This window comes from Pygoscelis adeliae, unplaced genomic scaffold (assembly GCF_000699105.1).
Source record: "Pygoscelis adeliae isolate BGI_AS28 unplaced genomic scaffold, ASM69910v1 Scaffold170, whole genome shotgun sequence".
Taxonomy (NCBI): Eukaryota; Metazoa; Chordata; class Aves; order Sphenisciformes; family Spheniscidae; genus Pygoscelis; species Pygoscelis adeliae.
The window spans coordinates 2,029,613-2,056,113 of NW_008824002.1; the positions used below are offsets into that span (position 1 = coordinate 2,029,613).

General features: G+C 38.6%; 1 protein-coding gene across 1 annotated transcript in view; it reads right to left on the bottom strand.

Annotated features, from left to right (window-relative positions):
- Positions 1 to 13,730, bottom strand: part of RAPGEF2 (Rap guanine nucleotide exchange factor (GEF) 2) — a 134,053-nt gene extending 120,323 nt beyond the window's left edge. Inside the window, exons 1-2 of the mRNA XM_009325162.1 lie at positions 13,664 to 13,730; positions 10,040 to 10,096 (exon numbers count right to left, since the gene is read on the bottom strand). Of these exons, the coding sequence (XP_009323437.1) occupies positions 10,040 to 10,096; positions 13,664 to 13,701 (95 nt within the window). The 5' untranslated portion in view covers positions 13,702 to 13,730. The remainder of the gene's footprint in view (positions 1 to 10,039; positions 10,097 to 13,663) is intronic.
- Between the last annotated feature and the right edge of the window lie 12,771 nt (positions 13,731 to 26,501).

Genomic DNA, 26,501 nt, shown 5'->3' on the forward strand with positions numbered 1-26,501 from the left:
TGCACAGCAGGAGTGGAAATACTTGAAATCAGAAGTTATTGGCACGCGTTGCACATTTCCAAGCAGGCATTCACAGATCTTCTTCGCAGGCAAGAAATTACTTTACTTGTTGGCCTTAAGTGATGGAGTACATTGCTTCAAATACATAAAACTGGTGGGGGGTTCTTTGGTTTTTGTTTGTTTTTTCCAGCTCATCTACTGTTCTGGATATTCATCTGGATGAAACTCAGGATTGTTCAAGTCATATTGCCTACCGAATGCAGCACAGCTATCTGCTTCCCCAAGTTACAGAAAACAAGATTTATTACCAAGAAAGCAAGATGACACAGGCAATTTATCCTGCAGAGAATCAGAACTAAGTCAACCCAGAAGTCACACATTAAGGAGCAGTCAGAAGAACAAAATCAATACATGTAGTCATTCTGTCCTAGCTATATTGAAGCCAACAAAAGACCCAGTGAAACCCTGGTGACAAATTTCCATCCATCCTTTACAGAACCAACAGGACTATGGCCAGATTAAAGACACCGGCTGCACTACAACTGTAACTTGTGTTAGCGCACTACGATTAGACTAATGCCAATATTAGTCTACACGCACTCAAAGCATTTGACTACAGTGCAGAGGAAAGAGCCTAAATCTTAAGAGTAAGAAACAGAAGAGCAAGAGATCTTTAGCAGAAGATAGGATTTGTATTCTGTGAAGACAACAAAGGCACTCAGATACCAAGATTTAACGTTATTCTCTTGTAACTACTATGACAGAGCTACCTACTGATAAAGTTTTCAGAATACTCAAGTTCTAGCAGCAACCTTAAAGTGGTGCAAAACTGAAAGCCAATACCAAAACAGTCACCAATAAGCAGACTTTATTCATAATCTGCACTTACATTAGTTGTACAAAATTTAAATAAAGCTACTTTAAGTCTTGACTCTTGTATTATAGCACTTTTGAGAGCAGGGGATTTCCTGGGGAATCTATATTTAATTTCCCAGAATGCAAGAGAGCTTGATTTATGGGAATTCAGGAGCTAGAATTGGAAATCCAGAGACTGGATTGCAATGCCTTCCCATTGCATTTCCCTCCCCAGCTTCCTCGAAGTAGTCCTTTTACGCAACTACAACCTGCAGCCAGACAGCATACTTCTCCGCTTTGAAAATGACACAAAAAACTGACGACAGAACTTTGCAAAGTAACTTCAGAGCTGTCACTCTAACTGTTCTGTTTGGAAACTTCAGTTACATAATTATACAATAGCCTATGATGACATCACCAGGCTGTCACCGCTGATAAGGTTAGACAGTATTTTCAGACTTAAGCCTTCACATTTTCTAGCATATGACTGTTCTTTGGGACCTCAGAGGTACTCAAAGTTCAAAAATCAGAAAGCGTTTATTAATCTCCAGACTGCCAAGATCCAAGAAGTTTGCAGGCTCTCTGAAAGTCTTCAGCACTTGTATCAAACTCTTCATGCTGTGAGCTGTTTATTCCACTGGAAGGGGCAGCTTATTCCCAGATCCTCAACTAGCTACATATACATTGCTTAAAACTGAAGTTTTATTTTCTAATTATAATTATTTTATTTCGATTTAAAGCAATCTGCAGAACTTGTACACCAGGTTTGTAACTATAAATCTGAATCAATATTAACAGCATATCAAAGAAATTATGCACAAAAAAAACCTTGTTTCAGTACATGTCCCCCACATGTACTGATTCTATAAGGCATCTGTCTACAGTAGCACAGGTGTTCCAATTTTAGCTTTCAGATTTCCTGATCACATAAGATGCTGAAAAACCTTCCAAAATATTCAGCTACAATAAAGATTTAAGTCAACCTACTGAAAGACCCAATAAATCTCAAATATCTACACCATCTCTAGTGTCTTCCTCTATCCTAACAAGTTCTGATGCATCACTTTCCTTTAAAACTTCTTTAGAAATAGCTACATTTTAATGAGAGCAATCCATTTAATTCTCATTCTCCATCAAGGTGAGATGTAGGCACTACTAAAACCTCTGGAATAATGGATCGTATCCAGCACATGCTTACTTGTGTGCATTTGGTTCAACCGAGACAATGAATGTCATAAGCATGTACAGTGGCAAGAATTTGCAGGTCTTCGTGATGACTGCTGTCAAACATGCTTTAATTCTGTCAAAGACGACTTCACTTCAGTGCAAAAGTCAGCACCTGGACTTGAAAGCACATGCTAAACAGAAGTCTTTGCTGCTCTGACCACCTTCTGGTCACTGGCTTCTCAGCCAACTCCTTTAAGACAGCACTTGAAAAAAAGCTAAGCAGTATGCAGGTCTCAATGGAAACAAGCATGGAAATGGCTTCCATGTAATTACTGCTTAATATTCCATTTACAGGAGATGTGTCTATCCTGAGACCTAAACAATGATACCAGATGCTGCAAGGACCCCTAACATAAGGCAAACATCAGCATCCAGAATTACTTTCCAATTCAGAGGTATTTTCCAAGCTACTTTATAAAAAGGTCATGAAATCAGCAAAAACAATTTCTTGGTTGTGAAAGAGCTAGAGTTATCCTCTCCATAAATCATTAAAATTCCAACCACTACAGGATTCATTCAAGACTTACATTTAAACTGGATGTAGTACCATTCCTACAAGCTATAACATTGTAACTGTTTTGATAAAAGAACTTATATTACAAACCAAGATGTATCTAGCAGATTACATTTTCATGAAATCATACTCAATGTTGTTGAAAGTTGAATAAATTTCAGAAAGTAAACAAAGAGTAATTCAGAACAGACATTGTTCATGCTCCCAGATCTCCACTTGAGAGGAACAGAAACAATGAAAATTTGACATGTCAGAACTGGGACCTCTTTCAGGCATTTAAGCACTACACAAGCAGAAATTAGAAAGAACATTGCTCTGCAAGCTTATGCTTCACAGGATATTGTTTCAGCAGATTAATCTGTCTGTTTCTCTTTGCTCATTTTTGTTATCCTCTGTATGCTGAAAGCTATAGGTAGTTTATTGTTTAATTGAATAACCATTGCCACAATTAGACATTAGCCCTGAAGTGCCTTGGGTTGTCAAATATGTCTTCAAGCACAACAATTCTCTCAGGTAGACATCGCATTGCCTGAAGCTCCTGCCCACTAGCACTGTGTTGTTGTAACACTCAGAATCATCAGAAAACCGTTTACTCTGTCTATAACCTTCCTTAATAAGCTAGTTAAGCAGTTACCTGACATCTGCCAGAGCATTTTAGATGCTCTTGATGACATTAAGAGGTATATCCCAAACACAGAAGTAAAACAGATTGGGTACTTAATGCATCAGCCACACAAAATTTCCAAATTCTTTTTTCTTTTTTTTAGATTAACACATTAAAGTTATGTTTATTCTTACTCCTAATCTTCACTCTAAATGTTAGGAAAAAAGTCTTATACATATTCAGTCTTAAACATATCCAGTAATAACATTGATAACTCAGAATTCAGAACTTCAAATTTTCACTAAAAAGTCATCTTAAAGTGCATATTTCAACTAATGTCCACGGTTATCTTTTATTAATGGACACAAGATGAAAACTGACGTCTTGTCTCCTGGTAGCAAGAGTGGGAAATAAAGAAGGAACCAGAGGAAACAATTCCTCAGTATACATGAAAACAAATAAGCTGAAGCATGTTTTTCTTGAAATTATTTCATTTATTTGTATTCGTTTCCATTTTTGAAATAAAATTAGTAAAATAGAACAGAAAATTCAGTCAAATCAGAGATTATTGCAGAGTGTCAGTCTAAGACAGCCGATTAAACAGGCAATCGATAAATATATTATGCAAATATACATATGCAAGCTAATTGACCTATTGTCACGGAAGTCTTCATATTAAGCTTGTACAGTGAATTAGCCCTTGATATCAGAAGAGAAATTCCTAAATCATCAGGAAAACAATGACAGAAGTAGTAAAATAAAATGATCTTGCATCCAAAATACTCCGAGGTCAACCAAGACAGACAATTCTGCTACTAAATCTTACACCCTTCCAACATTTCTCCAAAATCAAAGCTTTTATTCTAAAAATTGCAACAATAAAAACATGATAGCCTTTAGTGAAACATTTACAGTAAGGAAGGTGCAAATTAAAGTCTCTTCAAAAAACTTAGTCTTCATTCAAAGTAGTCTCAAAATCAGGTCAAACAGTAAGATAGAAATATGGAACTGGCTATGCAAAGCCAACAGACTGTAACATTGATCACTGACACTATTAAGCCGCCTTGATTCAGGCTCTGCTTATACAGAGCCAACTGCCAAGTCCTTGAATGTATTTGTTTTAATGATACATATTGGCTAAGAAATTCCCCACAGAAAATGTATCCACAACGCAATGTATAAATTCAGGCTCCTGATTTACTGCAGTGCAGAACTGGCAGTATCCCAATGCTGCTTTGGCAACTGCCCGACTATCAGAAGGTGCAATACACCTTTAGGAATACTTTAAGGAGAAGAAGAAAAAAAAAGCCCAACAGAAGAGACCAGCCCTGCTGCAGCAGTTCTTCGCATTGTTAAATGTACTGCTGCATGACTTGCGCAGAAACCTATGGATGCACAAGCAGAATAAATATATATTGCCTGCAGACGTCCACCTGAATATTAGGATGTTGACCCAGAGAGATGCTTCAAACAGACTTATTCTGAGTTTACTGTTTATTCAAAAGAGTTTTAAATAATTTTCAAAGCGTCTCTCATTTCTATAAAACCAAGGAAGAAATCTTTTATAGGGGCTCTCTGAAGTAAAGAACATTCAGTAAACAAAGACAGTAAATGCAGAAATGTGACCCAAGCCTTCACGAACAGGTGCATCCCATCCAAAAATCAGAAGTTCTGGTTAAAAGTAAAGTATTAGAGAATACAGGAGAATAATTTTACTGATAACTCAGAATATCACTGGTGGAAACATCAGCTTGATCCTCATGCACTTCTCCAGTAATTCCTTTCTGTAATGTTTTAGGTTTTAAGTTTTATATCTATAAGATATAAACATATACAGCTATAGATCACATGTACCATATCTATACAGAATAACTTGGTTTTATGATACCATCATGATAAAACTTCCTGAACATGTACAGAACAAAAGCACTCCTTCATAATACAAATGTATGCATCGGAAGACAAATTTCAGTGAGGTGGTCTCTGCAGAGCTGTTCTGTTTACAAATCATGCACCAATAGCTAAAGCAGCAGCTTTTAGCTCATTTTTGTCACGCTTCATTGCACAATTAAGTCAGGCTATGCAGAAACGTACGGCAACTTTGGCAACACTTTTTGTTGTTTTGTACATACTGCTTCTATCCTCCTGAGAGTCTTCAGGGCAATATGCTACTGTGAAAGAACCATGAATTTGTTAAATGTCACTTTCATTGTAGGACTTAAAGTTTGACTCTCAGATTCCCACTCTTAAAAACTACTCAGAGATCTATTTCTCACCTGTCCTTGCGCAGAACTACTGTATATTAGCTACATAGACCTACAGCTGCAAATAAAACTACAGCTTAGCCATCTAGCTAAGACACACCCAGATGCTTTACAGTGACATCTAAAAATCCCTGCTTGAGTTTTTGTGTAATGCACGATACCTGGACAGATGACAGCACGTCTCCTCCCTGGGAAGAGCATCTGCAAGTTCCCCTGCCAGTGGCTGCCCCGAGTCCGTCTCCCCAGCGCCTTCAGGCGATCCTCTAACACAACCTGTCCCAAAGCTACGCAAAGCCAATGCCCTCCAGCATTTTTCAAACATTCTGCTCTGCCTCATGAAAGACACTAACATTTTAATCTAAGAAAACCGTAAGTATTTTAGTAGCCACCAAAAAGCCATGCTCCTTTATTTCCTTTCCAGATTTCATTCGTTTCAGGTATCAATGGCTGGGCCAAGCCAGCTCTGGAGGCAGCCACATGGCTAGCCCAAAACAAGTATTTTGGATCTTGTGATTTGTCACAGTGATGTAACTCAGAAAACTTGGCTAAGACTGGATGGCGATATTACAGCTACTGGACCTGAGAATTTGGTTCTAAACATGGAAATATGCAAAAAGACCTGCTGAAATTATGTATCTTTATCCTTTTTGTAGCCTTCTCCATTTCTCATCCCCTTTTCCCTTCCCCTGCCCTCCCCCCCAGTATAAGCACTACAGTCTTAACACAAGTGGATGTTTTTCATCTCAGATTGTTTGACAAGTGGGGAACAAGGAAAAAAGCAAGACAAAACATAATTGTACAAAAACAGCTATTTATTACACGCCCTGCCTACCACAGTCAGTAATTTAGAAACTAAGAGATTGCTATTTCTTATTTCAGCTATGGACATTCTCTGTAGTAATAACTCAATTTTACACATAACATTTTTTCTCTCCCATCTCCAGTTTATATGTATGCCTTCTACTTTTGTTTCACAATACAGTCCTCTGAAAACACTGAATTTCATTAAAGCACGGAAGGCTGCACAACTGAATGACATAAAAGCACACAAACATGTTGACATTAGACAAGAGCTTTTTCCAACCATAGAGGTTAACACTAAAATTCAGTTCAAGATGTCCAAGAGATAACTACTCTTCTTTAAACACTTGTCCTTTTCTAAGAATCAACACAATCAAAACCACTAGCATACTACTAAATCGCTACAGGCTGAGAAATTTGTTACCGATTGGAGCTTAAATCCAAAATATAAATCTTGCAGTCTTCTCAGAAGGGACATGTGGGAGGTAGGAGCATATATGCTATCAGGCTTTGAGTTGAAGGTTCTCTAAAAAACTAAAACACACTTTACAATAACATGGGTTGGGTTTTTCTTTGTAATTTTTTAAAAACATTATAAGCACAGCTAAGTTAGTTCCAGGTTCAATTGCACAGAAACTAAAGAGAACGTGATCACAAAATCTTGACGTGCTACACCATGGCAATTCAGAAACACATGAGGTTTTTATTATCAAGTGACTTCGGTCACTGATGACAGCAGGTCGTCAACACGTAAAATATTTTCTGCCAATCCAGTATCTTTAGAGAAGAAAATAAGGGAGGCTTAAAGACACAGAAGACTTCCTTACAGAAAGAGTAAGTCAAACACCACTGATGCATACATACAGAAATATCAAACAGCATGGCTGAAAACCACATACAGCCCCTGTACGACTAGTAAGGGGGGAAAAGAGGTGGTGTTTTTATTAGAGACATATTCATTTGCTTATAAGCAAAACATTTATTGTCAAAGATTCCTCTCTGCCATCAGAGCAAACATTTAAACTTTGATCTGAAAAATTTTGTTCAACTCCCAAGAGGTATACACACCCCCAACAAATCTCCTAAAACTTTGGTTTCCAAAGAAAATGCTAATCAGAAACTTACTGTTGGAAACATCAAGAATGACTATTACGCAGATATGAAAAAAGAACTATTTTTTTTTCATTGAACTACTGACAAAATATATATCAAGTGACCAAACTAAATATTTCTTTTAAATGGGATCTTTAAGTAGATTTTAATAAAGGTAGCACGTTAAAAAAAAATATCAGGTATATATGTCAAGTAAATCTCAATTCTGAAGTTTTGCCTTGCAGGTTTTAAGGCCTTTTATCATTAACTTCCCATCAAATGAAAGTAGTAGGATGATTGGCAAATGAAGAATAACTTGAGCTGAACTGCCACTTTTAATAACCCAGTTTTCATTGAAACAGAGAGATGGCCGTAGGGTTTGAGAATCTGTCACTACCATGTACACCCGCAGATAGTAAAGTAAATGCAGATGAGATGAGCCAATTTTAAACAACGTGCTCCATTTTATCCCTTTGGCCATCAAAAAAAAAATCTATAGAGATACTATGAAAATTAACAACTTTTTTTAAAAAATGGAGAATAAAATATTACTGCGTTTGTACTCAGTGTGGATAATTATTTTCAGCATGCAATAGAAATCTACCTTCTTATAAGTCCTGCGCTGACAATGCGGGTATGAACAAAATTTTCACAATGAAAAAGTTTTGATCACATAAACAGAGCAACTGTATTAGTTTTCATGTTAGCCTTTAGGGATAAAGATTTAGCTTAATCCACACTGAGACATTAAGTTGTGCCTCAGGGAGGTCACACACAGAGGTCAATTAACAGATCCAACAGTTGCAGCTATTTTAATAGATCTTTCTAATGAACACAGAAGATTAGCACCTAATTTCAGATTTCAATGCAAGTCATACCATCACGGGAAAAAAAAAAAGTTGTAACTTAGAGTTCAAATTTAATGCTTTTTTAAAACCTTAGCCTTTATGACCACAATAAGAGCTCCAAGTGATAAATTCTGGCACATTCAATAAAAAGTGACCAGGCTGTATGCTCCAAGCTCATTTCCTATAGCTCATAACTGAGTGGATTGATTCTAACCTGGCTATCACATTGCTTATCTCCCATAGTACTCAAAGAATTTTTCCAAACGTATACATTGTAAAATTGGAGTACTGTTTTTCAGAAGAATACATCTTCAATACATATGCTGAATTTGTGAAGCAAAAAAGGATTCCTGCAAGTTCATTATCCTAAAAATAGGATACTGAAATTAGACTGCAGGTTCCATGGGATTTTCTAACCAAGTAGATCTCAAATTGTTCATTGAAATAAAATGTAAAGCTACGACTCAGTAACAGAACATATACTTCTGGGTTTCAAAATACTGAATTTTTCCTTTTTTTTTTTTTAAATAAAAAAAATTTCAGTGTTAACTTTCAGGTTTAGCCCATTAAACATTAAATCAGAGATGTGAAATGCTAGACCAAGCACATTTTGCATTAGCATCTATATCCAGAAACTGCCAAACTGCCCATTAAATCTACTGAATAAATCACAGGGAAAAAAAAATGTCAAGAAGTGAGTAAATAGGAATGACAGGCAAACAACCAAAGTGAAGATGAATTCACGTGAAAGGAGTGACAAAGGAAATCAGTGCAAAAGAATTGCAAAAAGCACTTCAAGTTAGCGCAGATTTCACAATTTTCTGTTTGTGCACTGTATTTTCTCAGGCACATATTCCCTCGTAACTTTTGCCTGCCTTGAGTATATGCATAACTAGCAGCCTTCATTCATTCAGCATAATTCAAATTTAAACCAACAGTTAGAATGAGCCAAGATATTGGTTCTAAACAAAAAAAACCTCTAGTACACATAAGGGACACAAACTAACTGCCTAGAAAAGGACAAATCACCAGCACAATGGTCACTAGCAAATTAGTCTGTAAAATGAATAAAGATTATACTGGTCTAATTAAAATTATCTATCCGCCTATAGATTTTGACCTTGTGCATTTCCCATACATAACTGATTACTGGGTCTCACTAGACATTAATTTAACTTTGCTGAATGGTCAAGGCTTAGCATTAAAGTTTGTTCAATCACATCTTCCTCCTGATGGTCAATATAGGAAAAATTACACATATTTAAAAGAAGGCATACAGGTGCATTCTTTGTATACTTAAGTGGTCAAATAACACCAGACAACCCAGAAAAAATCTGCATTTAGTGTCTGGTTTAGGGGCAGTAAGTGAAAATCTGATAAGCCTTTTGTTTCAATAAGTTGCTTGCACAAACGAAGCAATTGCCATCCTCAGATCTCTACTGTAAATCTGAGCTGACACTAGATCACATCCCTGCTAATTATAAGCCATGTTAGATATGTCGATTTGGCACCTCTGGCACGAAAAGCTGGTGGCTACTACTTTGACAAAATTGAAGTGAGACTAAATGTCAGCTTATTCTAATCAGAAGACATCCCACATCCCCTAATTCTATATAATCTCACTGGTTACAAAAATTAATACAACACACATCACCAAGCAAGAGTCACTGTTAGCTCCCTCCCTAGCACCAGCAAATTTCTCCACTGTTTGACGATGAAAACATTTATGTTTACAGTGTGCTGGGTGAGGGAGCTGGCATTAAACGCTGTCCTTAACACACTTAAAATGAATTAATTCTTTGAACATCATACAAAAGGAAGCAGAAATACTTACTAGTACAGAACTTCATTTGCTTCATGCCTTTCATATCTGACAGTTTCACACATCAGTCTGAAAGAGAAGGAAAGAAGTCATTTTTAATTACGATTCCTATCAGTGTCACGAAGACTTCACTTTCTAAAGTTAGTCAGCATTTCCACATTTGCCTCCAGCACTTGCAGAAATTAACCATCAATTTAAAGCTAAGCTGACTTTTAATTTAAGAGTGCAAATTGTTAAACCTAAGCATTAAAGTTATTAGTTTGTCCAAGATCAGATTTGATTTAGGACACTAGATGTAATTGCTCCCATAAAAAAAAATCTTCTATAAAACAGGTAAAATACTGATCTCATTTTATAAAGTGATCTGATAAAAGTAAGTTGTTTTATAAGGAAACAATTCAGAATTTTAGAAATGGATGAAAATTTATGATATGTAACAACTAATCAGTTACCATGATATAACAACTGCTCCCTTTTTCAAGTCAGGCCCAATAGATAAAACAAGAAATTATGTTGCATGGTAAATTGATGCTTCTCATTTTGCTAAAATTCAGTAACTTAAAAATTACCATGAGATTTTAATGCTGAAATCCCGGAGGGCTCAAAGTGGAGAGAATTTCCTACAGGAAAATCCTCTGTCTAGAGGGGAGGATTAAAGCACTTTTGCATTCACTGTCTGCCTGACAATTGTAGCATAATAGAACTTATCACGTATTAGGAAATGCAATGTTAACTTGGTATTAAAAAAAAATCAACATGCCATTTCTTTCTGTTGTCTTAAGGAAACGGACCCTGTTAGTTACTGGGAGGGTGGGAAGGAAACAAACCCCACCACCTCCCTCAGACTTTCTACGGCTCTGAAGCAGACTGCAAACACAAAGACTATTTGACAGACAGAGATTTGCCTAAGAGGCTCATGTGAACATTCAAATGAGGAACTATATTTAAATTTGAGAAAGAAATTCTCATTCCTTGCAGGATCAATCATCAGAACCTCAGCGCACCAGTGACCGGCTGCCCGCAATGGTATCCTAAGCGGACAAAAGTGCTCAAGAATTCTTGCTCTGGCAACAAGTCTCAAAAAAGTTGATCTGAGGCCTGGAAGAGTTGATCTGGCTTTGATGTGACATTTAAAAGGCTTCTTATTGCTATTTCCCATAATTTCCTAGATCATTTCAATAGCCAACAGGCTGCTACAAAAGTTACCTTACCACTCATCTCTTTCAAGACTTCTTAGTTCAGCCCACTAAGAAATAATGCTTTTTATGTCCAGAAGTGGCAGGCTTATATAGTGGTATCTTGATATTCATAAACCATGAATAGAAAATTGAGATCTTAATTCTGTTTGCTCAAAACAAAAAAAAAGTCACATTTTACTACCACAGCCTTTCCCCTGCCCCAGTATTTTAGATCTACTCTTTGGAACATCTTTGAGAACTTTTCTTACAGACAATTTCTGTAGTGTATATCATTAAGTATTATGTATTGTATATCAATTTCAGCTAATGAAAAAGCTTCTTGCTTCCTGGCACAGCAAAAATATGTTTTGAATGACAGAACCTTCTCTTTTTCAGACACTCTTCCCCACCATAAAATCAGGTCTTGCCAAAATCCTTTGCAGACACCAAAAAGCTACTGTCTGCTTCTACCTCCTGGGTCCTCACCTTCTCTCTCTGATCCTCTGTTTTGAGAGGGAAGGGGAGAGCAGACATGAGGTTACTGGTGAGAAGATACCAGAAGAGAAGTCATTGCTAGCAGTCAGATTTAAAAATTAAAATACTGCTCAAGAACAGTCTGTACCCCGCTGGTCTGAAACGACACTGGGCAATGGGCCATCTGAGAGTAGGAGTTATAGGAAACAGAATCACTTCAACAAGCAACTTTTGTTCCCCTCTGAATTGGGAGCAAAGGAAGTACATTCTTGATAAAGTCACGCAAGTTCACCACTGGCACTGTCTGAGTTTTACAGCGTTTTGGTCCCGTTATTAGGACAGTAATAGGGGAGAAAATGCCTCTTACCGAAGGTAGCCAAGTATTTCAACTCTTGTGTTAAACTGGAACAGTTAGAAATTACAGTGACCGAGTAGTACAAACTAGATTGCTTCCTCAAATACTTAAAAAATGGAATTAGTTCTGGTCGATATTGGCATTTAATTTTCACTTGAACGTGATCTTTGTCTGCTTCCTAAACAACTGTAATAAATTCAAGATGAGATCATCAGCAAGCTATAAGGTAAGGTATTCAATACTAGAGGCTATATTTAATACACTAGTTTTTAATGCATCCAGGAGGTTTTTGTGGCATCCCACAGCCACAAGAAATGTTGTATCCTAAAGGACAGTATAAAAGCTTTCTGTCCTACATCTGCTGGGAGCCCAGCCTTTTCCATGTATGGTATTGTAAACAGAAGGTCTCTTCTAGGAATTCACTGTGCTGGGAGAGCGAGCCCGAGTTCCACACATTCCTCAGCAAGAACCTCATTCCGCACAGGAGGCCAAAAAGCACACATCAACATACTATGCAATCATATGTGCACACTTTGATCTTTGTAAACAAGTTAACATCAGTTCAACTCCAGCTATGCAAAACTTGATGTGCTAAAAGTCTTGCATATAATATCATAACACAAAATACTTTAACTGAACGTGATCATGGCCTCCTTCCAAAGCAGAAGTCATTACAGGGACTACCTTGAAGTCAACGTTCACATTGCAAAATGTGTCTTGGGCACTTCAGGAGAAAGAAAACCCTGCCTTTTATCTTCTCCAAAATACAGAATATTGGCTTGGGAATGTGAACTCTGACAGAATGATGAAGCAAGAGGCCAGAAATAAGAACCTAAACCAGCATTAATCAAGTCAAAGTTCTTCAGCATCTTCAGATGTGGCAAATGTTGGCACACCCCAAAATGCAAAATAACAGTAATTCACCCTCTCTCCCCATAAAGCATACAGATGTGCTGGCCTCCTTCTGTATCTGTCAGCCTCACACCGATGTCCAAATACCCTTAGAAACCTCCGCTGTAAGATGTTTGTGTGAGGACAACTGAAACAACAGTTACGTAAAAATCAACATAACACAAGTCTTTACAAAAAATAGGAAGTTCATCTGGAAGTTTTTACTTTAATTTATTTGCTTCATGAAGCATTTAAATAAAAAAATATGTGGATGATATTTATTAGTAATTTTTTTACTAAGTATCATTTGCATGTGTAGTACATAATTTGCCTAAAACTTCCACACAAAAGCAAGCACAAACTGAAACAGAAGCTGAAAAACAGACTCTGCTCTCGTGATTATTATACTACATAAACGATTTGGACTATGTATGGACATCCATTCAGGACTGGAACTTGTACTCTGTATATAAAGCATTTACTTCTAGTCTGAAAGTTTGAAAAGAAAACAAACACATCCATAGTAGAAATCAGAAGAAACAAATAGGGATACACATATGCACACATACAAGGAGAAAGTGTTAGGACAATAAAGAAGGGAAGAAATGGATGCAGTGATAGCCAGCTTTTCAGTTTGAGGTAGGGTACGCAAGAGTAGTGGATAGTTACCAAACCTACTGTTCCTTTGCTTTGTTAGTGCATTAGCATATATGTGTTTTTAATGATAAAGTATCATACCTTAGCTGATGCTCTCTCAGATTAGACAAGGCTTCCATTCCATGTAAATAGGAATACACAATCTCCAAATCCTACAAACATAAGGAAAACATTATTAGGATTCTCAATTTGGTACCAGCTGTTAAAATACTGTTTTTGCAAAGCATCCTGCTGTCCCCATTAGGAGAGCTCTGGAATATTTGAAATAGCACATTTACATGAGATTAAAGGCAAGTTGCAGGAATACCTTTGGTTATACATTGGAAACTGACATGGGGGAGAATGATGGTATGTCCACATTGGAAAATACAAACACAGAAACCTTTCTGCTTTTGCTGTCATTACTCATGCCCAGGAAACAAGCCTGGCCCAGAATTCCAGTGAGCTACTTTGCAACTACCACTGTCGCGCTTCCCAATGCCAATGTAACCAAAAACCTTCATTTATTCCATAAAGCAAGCTCAGGGAAATTGGTCTTTTCCTGTTCAGAGGAAAAGAAAAAAGTACAAGACAGTCTAACAAAATATTCCACTATACATAAATCTTTATAAAATTGTATCCTCTTCAAATGGAAGGTAAACCACAAGCTTAAACGAGAAAAAAAGTTGGCACAAACAGAAAATTTGGCATGAGATAAAAAACAAAATCATAAATACAATCCTAGTTACATGGCGAAGTGTTACATTCAACCATTGTGGACCTCCAATATCCAAGTCACAAAACAACATTAATAAAGATATGAAAACAACATCCAAGACTAAAACTTCCTAAGATGCAACTATGGAAACACTAATGTCAGTCTAGAGGCTTTGTTAATGTTATACTTAAAAATCACTACAGCACTTAAGAGAAAACTTCAGTTCAGTCCACAACCTCTAGAATGATTTAACTTTGGCTCATTGGTTTGATGCTGTTTCATTATCCATTTTTTAACAGGCTAGTTAAGAGACAATGTATTACCCACAATTCATTGAAAATCAGAGCAGTAGCTCTCAAGCACTAGCTGAGGCTGACAAGAATAAACTAGCACCAATACCAAACACACTCATAACTTACTGTAAGATGTTTTCAAGTAATGGAATATATCAAAGCTATACATTTATGAAAGATTTGGTCAATCACTGGGAAATATTTTTTTATTTAAAATTGACCGTGAAGTACAGAAATACTTCAGTTTTCAGACACAGTGAAAGAATGCTAGATGTGGTATTTGGGCAAAGACGTTAGGACTGAAGTCACACAGAGAACCTGAATTTAAGTAAGAAAAATAAAAATAAAATCTAGCTAAATACATTAAGTGTAGAAAAGTTACTGTACTTGTTTAAATCATGCTACAGATCAGAAAAGATACCGGGAGTTACACTCAATGGTTAAGACTAAACAGATAGCTTTCATTCAGTATCTAAAAGAACATCCTTTTCTCACAATGAAAAAAGCAAACATTCAGTTTGAAAAAGTGAAAGACATGCACAAGCCAAAATGCTGCAATTTTGCTTCTATTCTGGTCCTTCTGCTCCCCTGCCCTCTAAAGGCTTTGGTCCTCCTGTGAGGAGTAGAGGACACATCAAGGACAAAAGTAATTATGCATGGTTTGGGATGGAGGGACCTTACACACAGAAGGCTTTAAAGAGAAAATACAGTAGTCACTTGCTTTTTTTGTATTTTTTTTTTTTTAATGCTAATAAAAGCATTTGAAAGCAGGTCTGCCACAGTCAGTGACCTGCTCGCTTGCCAGACAGGCTGGGGGTGACCAGAGGCTCCCGGGAGCGCTGCGCCGGCAGTGGGGTAAACACAAGCCCGACAGTCCCCACGGCACCGCTGCCGCTCACCTGGACATGCCAGACCCTGCCGTAGCACAAGCTACCGGCTGCCGTGGGAAGCTGGGAGTGGACCACTGGGGATCAGATGCCCATAGCAGTGGATTACATGGAAAAGAGCCTGGCCAGAAGGTGCTACTGCAATTCATTTCCAGCAAGCCTGTCTAACAGCAAGCAGACACAGAACAGAAGGAGAATAACCCTCTGCCACCAGCTTGCACTGAGGTTTCTCTCAGGTGTCACAGATTCTATGTGCAGTAAAGGATTCACAGTGAATAAAGAACGGTTAAAGATTCTGTCTTACAGGGATCCACAGCTCTAAAAGTGGAAGTGCATGGTAAAAGGGATCCATGCACATTTGGTTTCCAAAACTCTGGGTGACACAAACCTAGCAACGAACTCTGCAGATGTACAAAGCAGCAAAGAACACAGTTTATGTTCCTTAAGAAATGCAGCTAAAGTGACTCAAAGCAGGGGGAATGCATTTAATCACTGAAGGGTGTCATTCTGACCAGTTTCACAAGCAACAGACAAGATAAGTTTAATGAACACTTTTTAAAAAATGAATAATCCCTCTTCAAAATATGAGCATACTTGCCAAATATTTGCAAATACAACATCCCATAGGTCCCCACAAGAGGAACTACAGATGGTGGAGCTCCTTGCCTCTCAAGTCTGCACTTGGAGATCTAAAAAAGGGGAGTGGGAATTAAAAAAAAACCCTAAACAACTCTTTACTTGTGCTTCCATCATGGCTGCTAGCTGCAGCAACACAGGGAAGATAAAGTTGAAGACCTCTCATCACAGAGATAATCAAGGTGCTGCTTCTGATTTGAAAAAAAAAAAAAAGGCAGCAAGAAAACAGACCAGGACAGTAGGGTCCTATCAAAGCAAATAGTCATTATAACATTGTAGCTGATATGCACTGGCATTAACTCAGACAACTGTTTCTGCGAAGCGTGCTGCAGCCCGTTCTTTAAGCTGTGCCATTCCAGAGGGTGTCTAGCAGGAAAGAGCTCCCTCTAGCACCAAAAGTTTGGCATTGAAATTTAAGTAACAAATAAGCAGCATCATTGTTTTCAATTAAATTCTCCATAATGGTGCAAGGTACAGAAAACTAAAGCAGAGTCAGAAAAGCTGAATATATTTTCACATATTGTCAGTAGACACAGCACACTTCCAGTCAGTTGGCAGCATTAAAGAGTATGAAAGCAATCTGAAAAGAAAATAAAATCAGAATATCAAGTTATTGTCATTAGGTCACCTCAGTTTTCCATTTATCTCAGGGAAAAACATGCTTTGCTTACTTAACCAGCATTCTCATTATCAAACATAAATAGCTGTTTCAATTTCTTAATTAAAAATGAATTAATGGAATGCAAGAGTCCTTCAGAAATATTTTTGCCAAGTGCTGTAAACTCCTAAATAGATTCCAAATGCTTGGAACGGTGGTGAAATAAAAGCCATTTCACAAAAAAGCGCACACACAAACTTAGGCATGTAAGCCATGATATTTTTCAATTTTGATATTCTAAAAAAATCTCCAAAAAGCTGAAGTTTTTAAATTCTCATGAAAGAACTTTATCTTTCAAAGACATAACCTGCCTTTGTGATTTATGCTGGCTAGTTGAGTAAAACCTTAAAGCAGCAGCCAAATTCAACCCCACTGTGATTTACATGAATATTTCTGCTAGCTTGCAGCGTCCCTGAAAGCCGCATCTAACTAATCCACAGAATATATAAAAGCAGGCAGGTGACAGCAGCAGTCTGATGCTTTTTTTGGTTGTGGTTGTTTTTACAATATATGTATACTCAAATTACCACCAGGTGGCAGACGGAGCCATCAAAACTTCAGAGAAAGTAAATTCTTTACACAGTTTCTGCCTTTATTTTAAAAAATATACCATTATAACAGTTTATAAAAGTCAAGAGAAGCAAAGCTAAGCATCACCGATACAACTGGTTAAATATTCTGCTACGGTAAGGACTATTTATACAAAAGCACAGAGGAACCACCAGCTTTCTGCTTTCTAGTTTTATCCAGCCAGCAGAATTGGATAAAGACAACTGCAAAAGCAATGCAAAGGCTCAGCTGATCTTGCTACAAGAATCAAGTTCCACATAAAGATTGTGGCAACAGCTTGGAAAAACGTCTCAATGGAAACTCCAAAACCAAAAATTAAATGCAAAGCACTATTAGGGCAGTTGTTAAAGCATGTTTTTTATTTAAATGAAGGCTAAACGACTGAAATCTAATCTACACTTAAATTTGTACTGCAGCCAAAGTCATATGCTTGGGTTGCTGTGTGTGGAGCAGCCCAAAATCTGTTTAATTCAGTGTTATTTCTTAATTTGTTTGTTTCCGTGGTGTCAGCTGGCTCAGTTTAAAGTTCTGACTGTACTTTGAAACAAAACGGAGAGACTTAAGTTTTAACACAGCTCAACTTCAGTTAGATCTGTAGAAACACATCGGTCTGCAACCTTACCTCTGCTCTTCATTCTAACAAAAATCTGCTATGTTTATGCCCAGACATTTCTATCCATTTCATTTGTGTTTCAAACATATTTGGCAATGCCAGTTACATAAACCAGACAAACCCAAACCAGAATGTTGGCTCCAATTTTATACTAGCCTAATGAAGAAATTTTTACTTTAGTAAAGTGATAGAGATGTGAAAATTTGCTACTCTGGACTGAAAAATTTAAACCTCTCTAGAAATCGCAGACTTACACTGCTTTCAGTCCTGGTTTGCATTAAGGTGTGAAACCAAAGGCCCAACTCAACTATTCATCCTTGCCACAGTTAAAAAGCAAAATGCTGAGCTGCAAATTCATTGCTCTCTTAGTGATATATTCATTCATTTCTGTGAAGTGGCAAACAAGCAGAGAGAAGCTTTCATCTTATAATGGTCTGCTCTATTTTAAATCAAAGGGTAAAACTAAAATACAAACTAATTCCTTAATTCACTGTCTTGGACGAAGGCGGGGAAAAAAAAAAAGGATCTTTTCAAAGCACCTGATATTCACCTTAGGCTGAAAAAGATCTGCCTACTGAGCATACAACAGGTTTTGAAAGGCTGATCTTTGTTAAAATAACCCACCTTTAGCTCACATTCAGCCAATCCCCAGCAGCACACAGGGGAACCCCAGGCTCCGAGGGGAGGGGGGGTGGGCGCACCCGCTCCCCATCACACCTGGCAGCTCCAAGACACCACCCCAGGTTTCACAGCTGTGAAAACGGGATGTCCCACCCAGTCCCTCCCCGCTGTGCTCCTGCCACCTCCCTGGCCTCAGGACGAGCACCCGCTCACAGGGACCGAACTTCAAGCCTCTCTGTTGGCAGCATGAGACCCACGAGGTCCAGTGTTGGGATCACGGAGGCAACAGCTCATGTGGCAGGGAGAAGGTGGGACCTCGAAGTCTTCAATGGGTTTAAAGAGACCATGAAACCGCTGACAGGAAGGGAGGCATCTGTCTTTTCTATATGGCTGACTAAACAGTTATTTTAGCTCGAAGTGGAATCTCCCTTTTCTCTTTAAGTATTTTAATACTTTTTTCCCCAAATCATGATATACTAACCAGAGCAGCAATGCCAGTTTTTCTTCCTAGTGAGCAATGAAGCCACAATCCAAACCCAGGTTGCTGAAGTCCTGCCTCTATAGAAGCAGGATCCCATCTTTCTCCCTTTTCTTCTTGCGTCCAGCACCTGAAATCATTTGACCCTCAGCCACTCTGGTAGCTATACCAAGCATTTATATTTTCTTTTTTCCTCTAGCATTTATTTAGCACCTGCCTGCCTGGCTGCCTGTACTGGCTCACCAGGGCCAAAGCAGTGCCAACATCGCCAAAAGAAACAGACTGGACTACAGCAACATCAATCCCATCTGGATTGACACAGAAATTTGTGTCCACAGAAGAGACGTGTCTGCTCTAAGTAGGTTTGTTCACGTCTGGTTCACACTAACATGCCAGGCTCTCACCAACAGCCGCTCAGGAGGCGATACAAGTTACTGCCTTCAGAGACAGCAACCTCTGAAGGAAAGGCAGCGCAGGTGGGGTTCTCTCAGCCAAACCTATCTCCAAAGGCAAGACCTTACCCTAAGGGTGACCTCACATCTTGCAAATATTAAGCTGCCAAAAGACAGGAGCAAAACCACAAAAAACAACTTACACCGTGACAAAAAAATCCAGTATTACTGATACAAAAATCCCTGCCATGCACACGTGAAGAAGCAGTGTTCATCTTCACCTCCACCTTCCCAGCAGTGGAAAAAACCTAAACACTCACAGCTGCTGTGCAGGAGCATGCCCAGGTATGCACAGACTTATCAGTGAGCCATACCAAGACTAATTTGTTGAAGAGATTAAAATGAAGTATTTGTCATGTACTACAAATTTTTTACATCCTTTTTCTTACATCAGGACCTTCGTATTCAGGGGTGGGGGGCCACCACATGGGAAGCCTGCCGGAAGCCAAACTATTACACTATGATTTAAGATAAATCATTCTTTTTAACTTCACTGTAAGCTACCACAGCATTTTTCTGCAAGCCATTCTTACTAGGTGTACAGCATGCTACACAGAGATCAGTGGCTTAAAAAAACTAAAGCCAAAGTTATATAAAACAATTTATTGACTTGATGCTGAATTGGCAGCTACACAGATACAAATTAAATATTTAACTAAGTGAAATTACATATGTCAAGTCACTGAAATTGGTATTTCTGTGAATGAAATGCCATGGGCCATATTTTAAGGATGAATATAGATTATATAATTTACTTTTGTAAATTTACCTGAAACAACTAATTCCTTTATATTAGTCTATTTTGAAGTATATAAAAAAACTGCAAGCTATCAGAGACTAATAAAAGTTCATTCCTGAACACAGAATAAAACTGCTCATTCTTAATACATTCAGTTTCTAAGTATAGTCCAGGATACAAAGCTTGGTCTATCAGTTTTGCATATGAAACAATTCGCATTTCCTTTAGCCAAACTTAATGTTTTTAATACTGGTCTGATTTTTCAAACAGAAAGCCTACAGAATCACGTGACACTACTCTCTTCAACAATCTCACAGCAGGATTGAAGAAGTTCCTATTCTGTTCATCAACCACACTTAGCACCGTTTCAGAGCCCACTTGCCCTTCTCTACTCCTGTGGGACTCCTGTTTTCCTGCCAAGAGCAAGCCAGACCTATCCAGCCACCATCCAGCCGAACACAGCCCTCCCCTTTCCAAGGAGCAACACCATCAGCTCCCAGACAAGCTGCAAGCCTGGAAACTCAACATTCACGACAGATTCAAGGAGGCTCAGCTCAGCCGAGTTGCTCTCATAAGCACCATCCATCACACCACATTGCCATCATCATTTGTTTTCTTTTGCTTGGCACAGGAAAAATGTAAAGTGGAGGGGTGGGAAGAAAGAACGAGTAGTGGTTGGAGACAGGCAGGGAGCAAAGCCAGGCACATAGGTAGGAAGACAACTGATCATAGTAGAGCAGCTTTGCTGTCCCCAGTTTGCCACCCACCAGCCTAGTCTACCTTTTCATAAACTGCCTGTTCCAGGCAATAGCTTGGCTTACCTCAAAACTGCAGCTCTCCAAGACAATGATGAAACAACTTGAAAACTGAGGAGTTTCTAAAAACAAATACCTTCTTACTCATACTCCAAACAGGTGACTGGGATGTAAAGGCAACTTTTGAATTTAAAGGTCTGTTAGAGCCATCAAATGCCAAATTAGTTATCTGAACTTCAGCCAAATGTGTTAGTGGCTACTAAAGTTCTGAAAATTTTTACCATGTTCATCCTGTATGAATTTGTCTCGACTAACATGCATTATATTTCAGGAAATTTATGACAAGACATTACTCCACAGCAACCAGGCATGACTAAGCTTGAGAATCAGCCTTCATCTGAAGGGCAGTTTACAGGCCATCGAGCCAACCCAAGTCTTCACTTCCTCTGCTTCAGCTAAGCAGTGGGAAAGGAATATGGAAATTGTATTGATCTTGTTAAGACTTGTTGATACACAAAAATTGTTATTTTTAGCTCCATTGTGGGGATGGTGGGGACATTTGTTCTGGGTTATGGGTGGAATTTTTAAACTGGATTAGAAACAGGAGGAACAGGCAATTTTAATCTGGAACTGAAGTACCTGCACATGAAGCTAATCAGGAACAACTCCAAAACCTTATAAAAAAGGAGAAATCCCATTTCCTGGTTTGTCTTAACTGGGAGTTGTCCCACTACAGAACAAAAACATGCTTCTCTGAAGACTTCAACTGCATTACTGCCTCAAAGTCAGAGGCTGGAGAAACACCACAGGATCACAGTAAAATAGTTGTGGAGAAACAAGATGTTTCAATGGGATATTTAAATCAGCCTTCCTGTCTTTCAAATATATTTTGTTTAGTGATTTTTTTTTTTAAATGAGCTTCCCTCAAAAGACAATTTCATTACATGTTTATTTTTACATTTTAGATTTTTTTTTCTAATGGAAAGTGGTTTAAAAACCTCTGCTTCCATGTACTGCCTCTCATTTACATATAATATAAACAGTTTTTGGTTTTCAATCTTGCCAGCAGAACCTGCTCAAATGTGTAAAAATGAGTCGGCAGGTTCAATGACCCACCCACACTAACAGACTTAACACCGGCTCAAGATTAGTACAATTGATTCAACATATCCTGCTGGTCATAAAGCTTTTAGCAGAATAAAGTAAAGAAATTAAGACATTCATGATTATAATCATCCCATAAGATGGGGATAAACGTGGAAAGGGTAGACGGGAAATTAAAGCCTGCCATCTCGTAGAAGTCAGTGAACAAACTAATGAGCGTAGGAAATTACAGGGTAGCGCCACGCATTTCTTTTCTGCTTTCCAGACTCTCTGAAGTCAGACAATTAAATGCTTAACACAAAAGCCTAAGTTCTGTAGTCAAAAATCCAAATGTTGTTCACATGTCCAAATGCAAACAAAATGGTTTCACTACAAAAGATATCTCCCACTGACTGCACAATCCATAATTATGAAAGGCACTTAAGTTATTCACAATTAAAAATATATAATTGCCTTTTAGCGCCTTTTCAATATTTATAGCCAACAATTGGAAGCTTGTATTAAATCTGCTCTCTCCTTTTTCACATTCACATCTTTTGTTGCAGAGTTATGCCAGTTCCTAGGGGATTTTTGTTTTGTTTTGTTTTGTAATGCTAAGGAGAGTCTCAAATTATTTTGAGACAGTCTGTTATCTGTCCCATGTTTTCCATTAGCTATATGGAATAAGACTCAATATCCTACTAAATGAAAATCAATCTTGCACTAACAAATATATCAACTACTAAATAGTGGAACTTATTTTTAAACAACTACTTGGAGCAAAGATTTTTTTATATAAGTTTATCCAAATACAGATGACTATATGATTGGCAGTTTTTAAATAACAAAATTTGTTTTAAAAAAAAAAAAGGAACAAAGAACCAAACAGGGAAAATGAAGTGATACACAAGCATTCTGGATTAAACAGCCAAAAAGTAACTCCTAGTTGGAACCTAGTTGTGGTGATAGAAGCATTTTAAAGGACCTCAGCCTAGAGGACAACATCAGGGAGCAACTAGGGTGGCCAGGAAAAGGAGACCACAGTATATCAGGTAGGGTTGCCTACTAAAAATAGGGTTGGTGGTTAGCTGTGCTTAGAGGATTCCCCAAGAGCTGCCAGAGCAAGATTAAGATACAATTCTCAGATACTTTTGCTGGTGGTGGGTTTTTTTTTTTAGGCTGCTTAATTAGTCTACAGGTTTCAAAGCAGACAGGGTTAATATCCATGATACCAGTTTAAGAACAAGGACTGTAGGTCCAGACAATCTAGGCATAACTAAAACAGTCAAACAAATCGCCATGAAGGAAGCACATCACTCAACTTGGCCTAGATGAAATCTTCATACAATTTTCCTTGTAATGGGCAAGAGCAATCTATTTTCTGAGAAACCTTGATTTCTATAAAGCTTACGGTACTTCAACATCATAGCCAAGCAGTAACCACAGCTACACAGTATTCCTTCTTCAAATGCATCATTAAAAAGGCTGTGATTTTTAATGATCACAACAGCGTACACTTTGTAGTATACTGGTATTCGTAGCATACCAGACTTATTAAATGATAGTCCAAATCACGAGCAAATAAGTTGCAGTGATATTAGAGAGCTGTCATTTGTCAACTGATCTGCGATAACTGCTCATGTGAACATTTTAAGCTTCTCATTGCAAACAAACTTTGTAAATTTAGTAAGACACTAAGACAGCAATGTTGTTCGGCTGATGAAGGGGTAACCCAGTAAGCCTACCTCCACACAGTCACCTGTGATCATCTGTCTGCATCTGAACCTGTAATGGTCCCAACTGCTCACGTTTCATCTAACTTCTGGGGAATAACGGCATTTTACCTTGCTTTTAAAATAAGGCCTTGGAATAGACCTCCTTGTGCCTTTGGGACAGAGAATCCCGGCAATGAACCGGGGGTTTCAGCACTGTCCTGAGTGCTGAACATCATCACGCTCCACCCTCTGCTTGTTGCATTTCTCCCTTGCCAAGCATAAAAAACAAAAACAAAAAACAACCCAGAAACACAAACCTCACGGTCTGGTTGAGAAAAATCAATTCCCAAGCACAATTCAACCCCAACACAGCCAGCAACGTGCTCTTTTCCAGAATCCCCCAGAGCATCAGGACCTCCTCCACTTTGTAAACTGGGATTTTCTAGAAGCCTCCGATGCCAGGGGACACCCCGACCACCCGCTCCAAATGTCACTTGTTGCAAACTGCCACCACCGACAGGGCTGAGCCGGTGAGGAGCTCCGCGCTGCAGCTCGCTCGCTTATTACCATGACAACTCACATCCAGAAACAAAAGAACCAGCACACATTAGAAACCGTGCTTTGCCAGAACTTGCAACAGAAATATCTTGGGAGTACTATAATCAACAGAAAATACAGTGAGTTATTTTCTGTGGCTGGCCTACAACCATTTTATATTGCTGGCTTACAACCAACCAAAGCAAAAACACAAAACAAAAATAAAGTTCGCCTTTCCAACCACTGAGGCTACAGCAGGTATTAGCTGAAGTCAAACTGCACTGTTCCTTTTTTCTTTAGACAGTTTTGGTTTTATTTAAGAAAAATTGTGTGGCTTAGTTTCTTCATATTTATGAATCAAAAAAAACAGATACAATAAAAGCATGAGGAAGGGGGAGAAAAGATTATACCACAGCTGATTTCAAAGGTTTATACCCCGATATACATCTTTTATATTCACGTGTTTAAACAAAGCATTAAGATTCATTTAGACGGATACAATTTTCCCAACATTCAAACATGTAACTCCCCTTAGTTCAGCTTACACTTTAAACAACACCTTTGTCATTTGTTTTTGTGTTTTAAAAGATAGCAAAGAATTTTTTTTTTTTTTTTGGAGCAGCTGAATTTACAAGCAGCATATTTCAGAGCATTTCTTCCAACAGATATTAATCCTACTTGAAGCACCAACAGTAGGTCACATGAAAATTATTCCCAGACTATGAGGCAAATGATCACACTGAAGTACGTATTTACATGTCAAATCAATCCTCACCCAAAAATTCATCTCAAAAGCTGCTGGTGGTCACATCCTCCCAGAGCTGGGATTACTCCTCTGTGCAAAGGAGGTAAACATTAGAAAAATGCTGAAGAACTTTCCACAGAATACTCCAAGCCTGAATTTATTTGTTAGCTCAGGTATTTCCTGAAACAGAGGCTGCATTTATTAATACCAAATGTTGTTTGGTTTTTTTTTTCTTCTTCCTATGAGCAATGGTGGGATTCTGAAAGGGACCCAAGTTTTGGGGTGGTTGTTTTTTTAAGTATCACTTGGAGATGAATCAATTTCCGTATCTCAGATGGGCTTACTGGGGACACTGCTCTGATCCAACTTGAGCAGATTTTTGCACTCTTAGAAGCAGAGCACCAACCATCTAAGAATGGTTGGGGAAACACCCACAGAGGTCAAGCATCTGTACAGTTATGGTGGTGGTGAAGCACGGCCCCGTCTCAGGTAGCCACCCTGCAACGTAAATGCAGCTCTGAGTACCATAAAACAAGATGGAAAAACCAAACTAACAGTCTTCCATTGCTGAATGGGTTGGACTGGAAGAGCATCTGACACCTCAGTGAGCCAACCCCACTTACCAAAGCTGCCTCCTCTTTGACTCAGGCTAATGCTCTGACCCTTTAACATCCCCCCAAGTCCAAAGAGCAGAGGTCACATGCGTACCTGCAGCCAGCCCACGTGAAGCTGCCCCAGCACGAAGGGCACGCGGGACCACCCTGACTTGGCAGCAAAGCAGGCGGATGAGCTGGGTTCAGCCCATCTGCTCTGCCTCTGCCTATTAAGATGAAGTGACACAGAGCAGCTGCAGCCGATGTAACAGATAACTGCCCTTACAGGGAAGGACTCAACTCTCTTGATTCAGTCTTAGCCAGCACTGCACCCACGAGGGAAAACCATCAAGAACAGCGCTGAAGCTTAAAGAACATGAGAGAAGTCACACCGTGAAACTTCACTGGAACGCTCTACCAGCCCCTAAAAAAATCCCTTCTTGAGGGAACAAGTCATTCAGACTGGTTTGGCTGTACTGTTAAACTGCACTCTGAGGGAATCTGGAAACACCCGTTCTCTTTAACATCCCCCATTAGCAGCTCTAGATAGCTCCTTCTCAGCACTTTGAAATCCCTTTCATCTCATCACACCTGCTGAAGGGATCCATCAGATCCAAATTCACTTCTGTGCATCAGACAGCTCAACACCAAGACTTAACACCTATATTGTTTGTCAAATCTCCAACTCTATGCCTTAAAACACTGCACTTGTACCACGGGTTACAGATGGTCATACGGACATGATTTTCTCTCACTATCACACACACGAGATCCTGAAAAGGCTAGAAGTTGTAAATAAAGCTGATGTACTGCTTACTCTGTTCCTTCACTTGGCCGTCTCTGTATT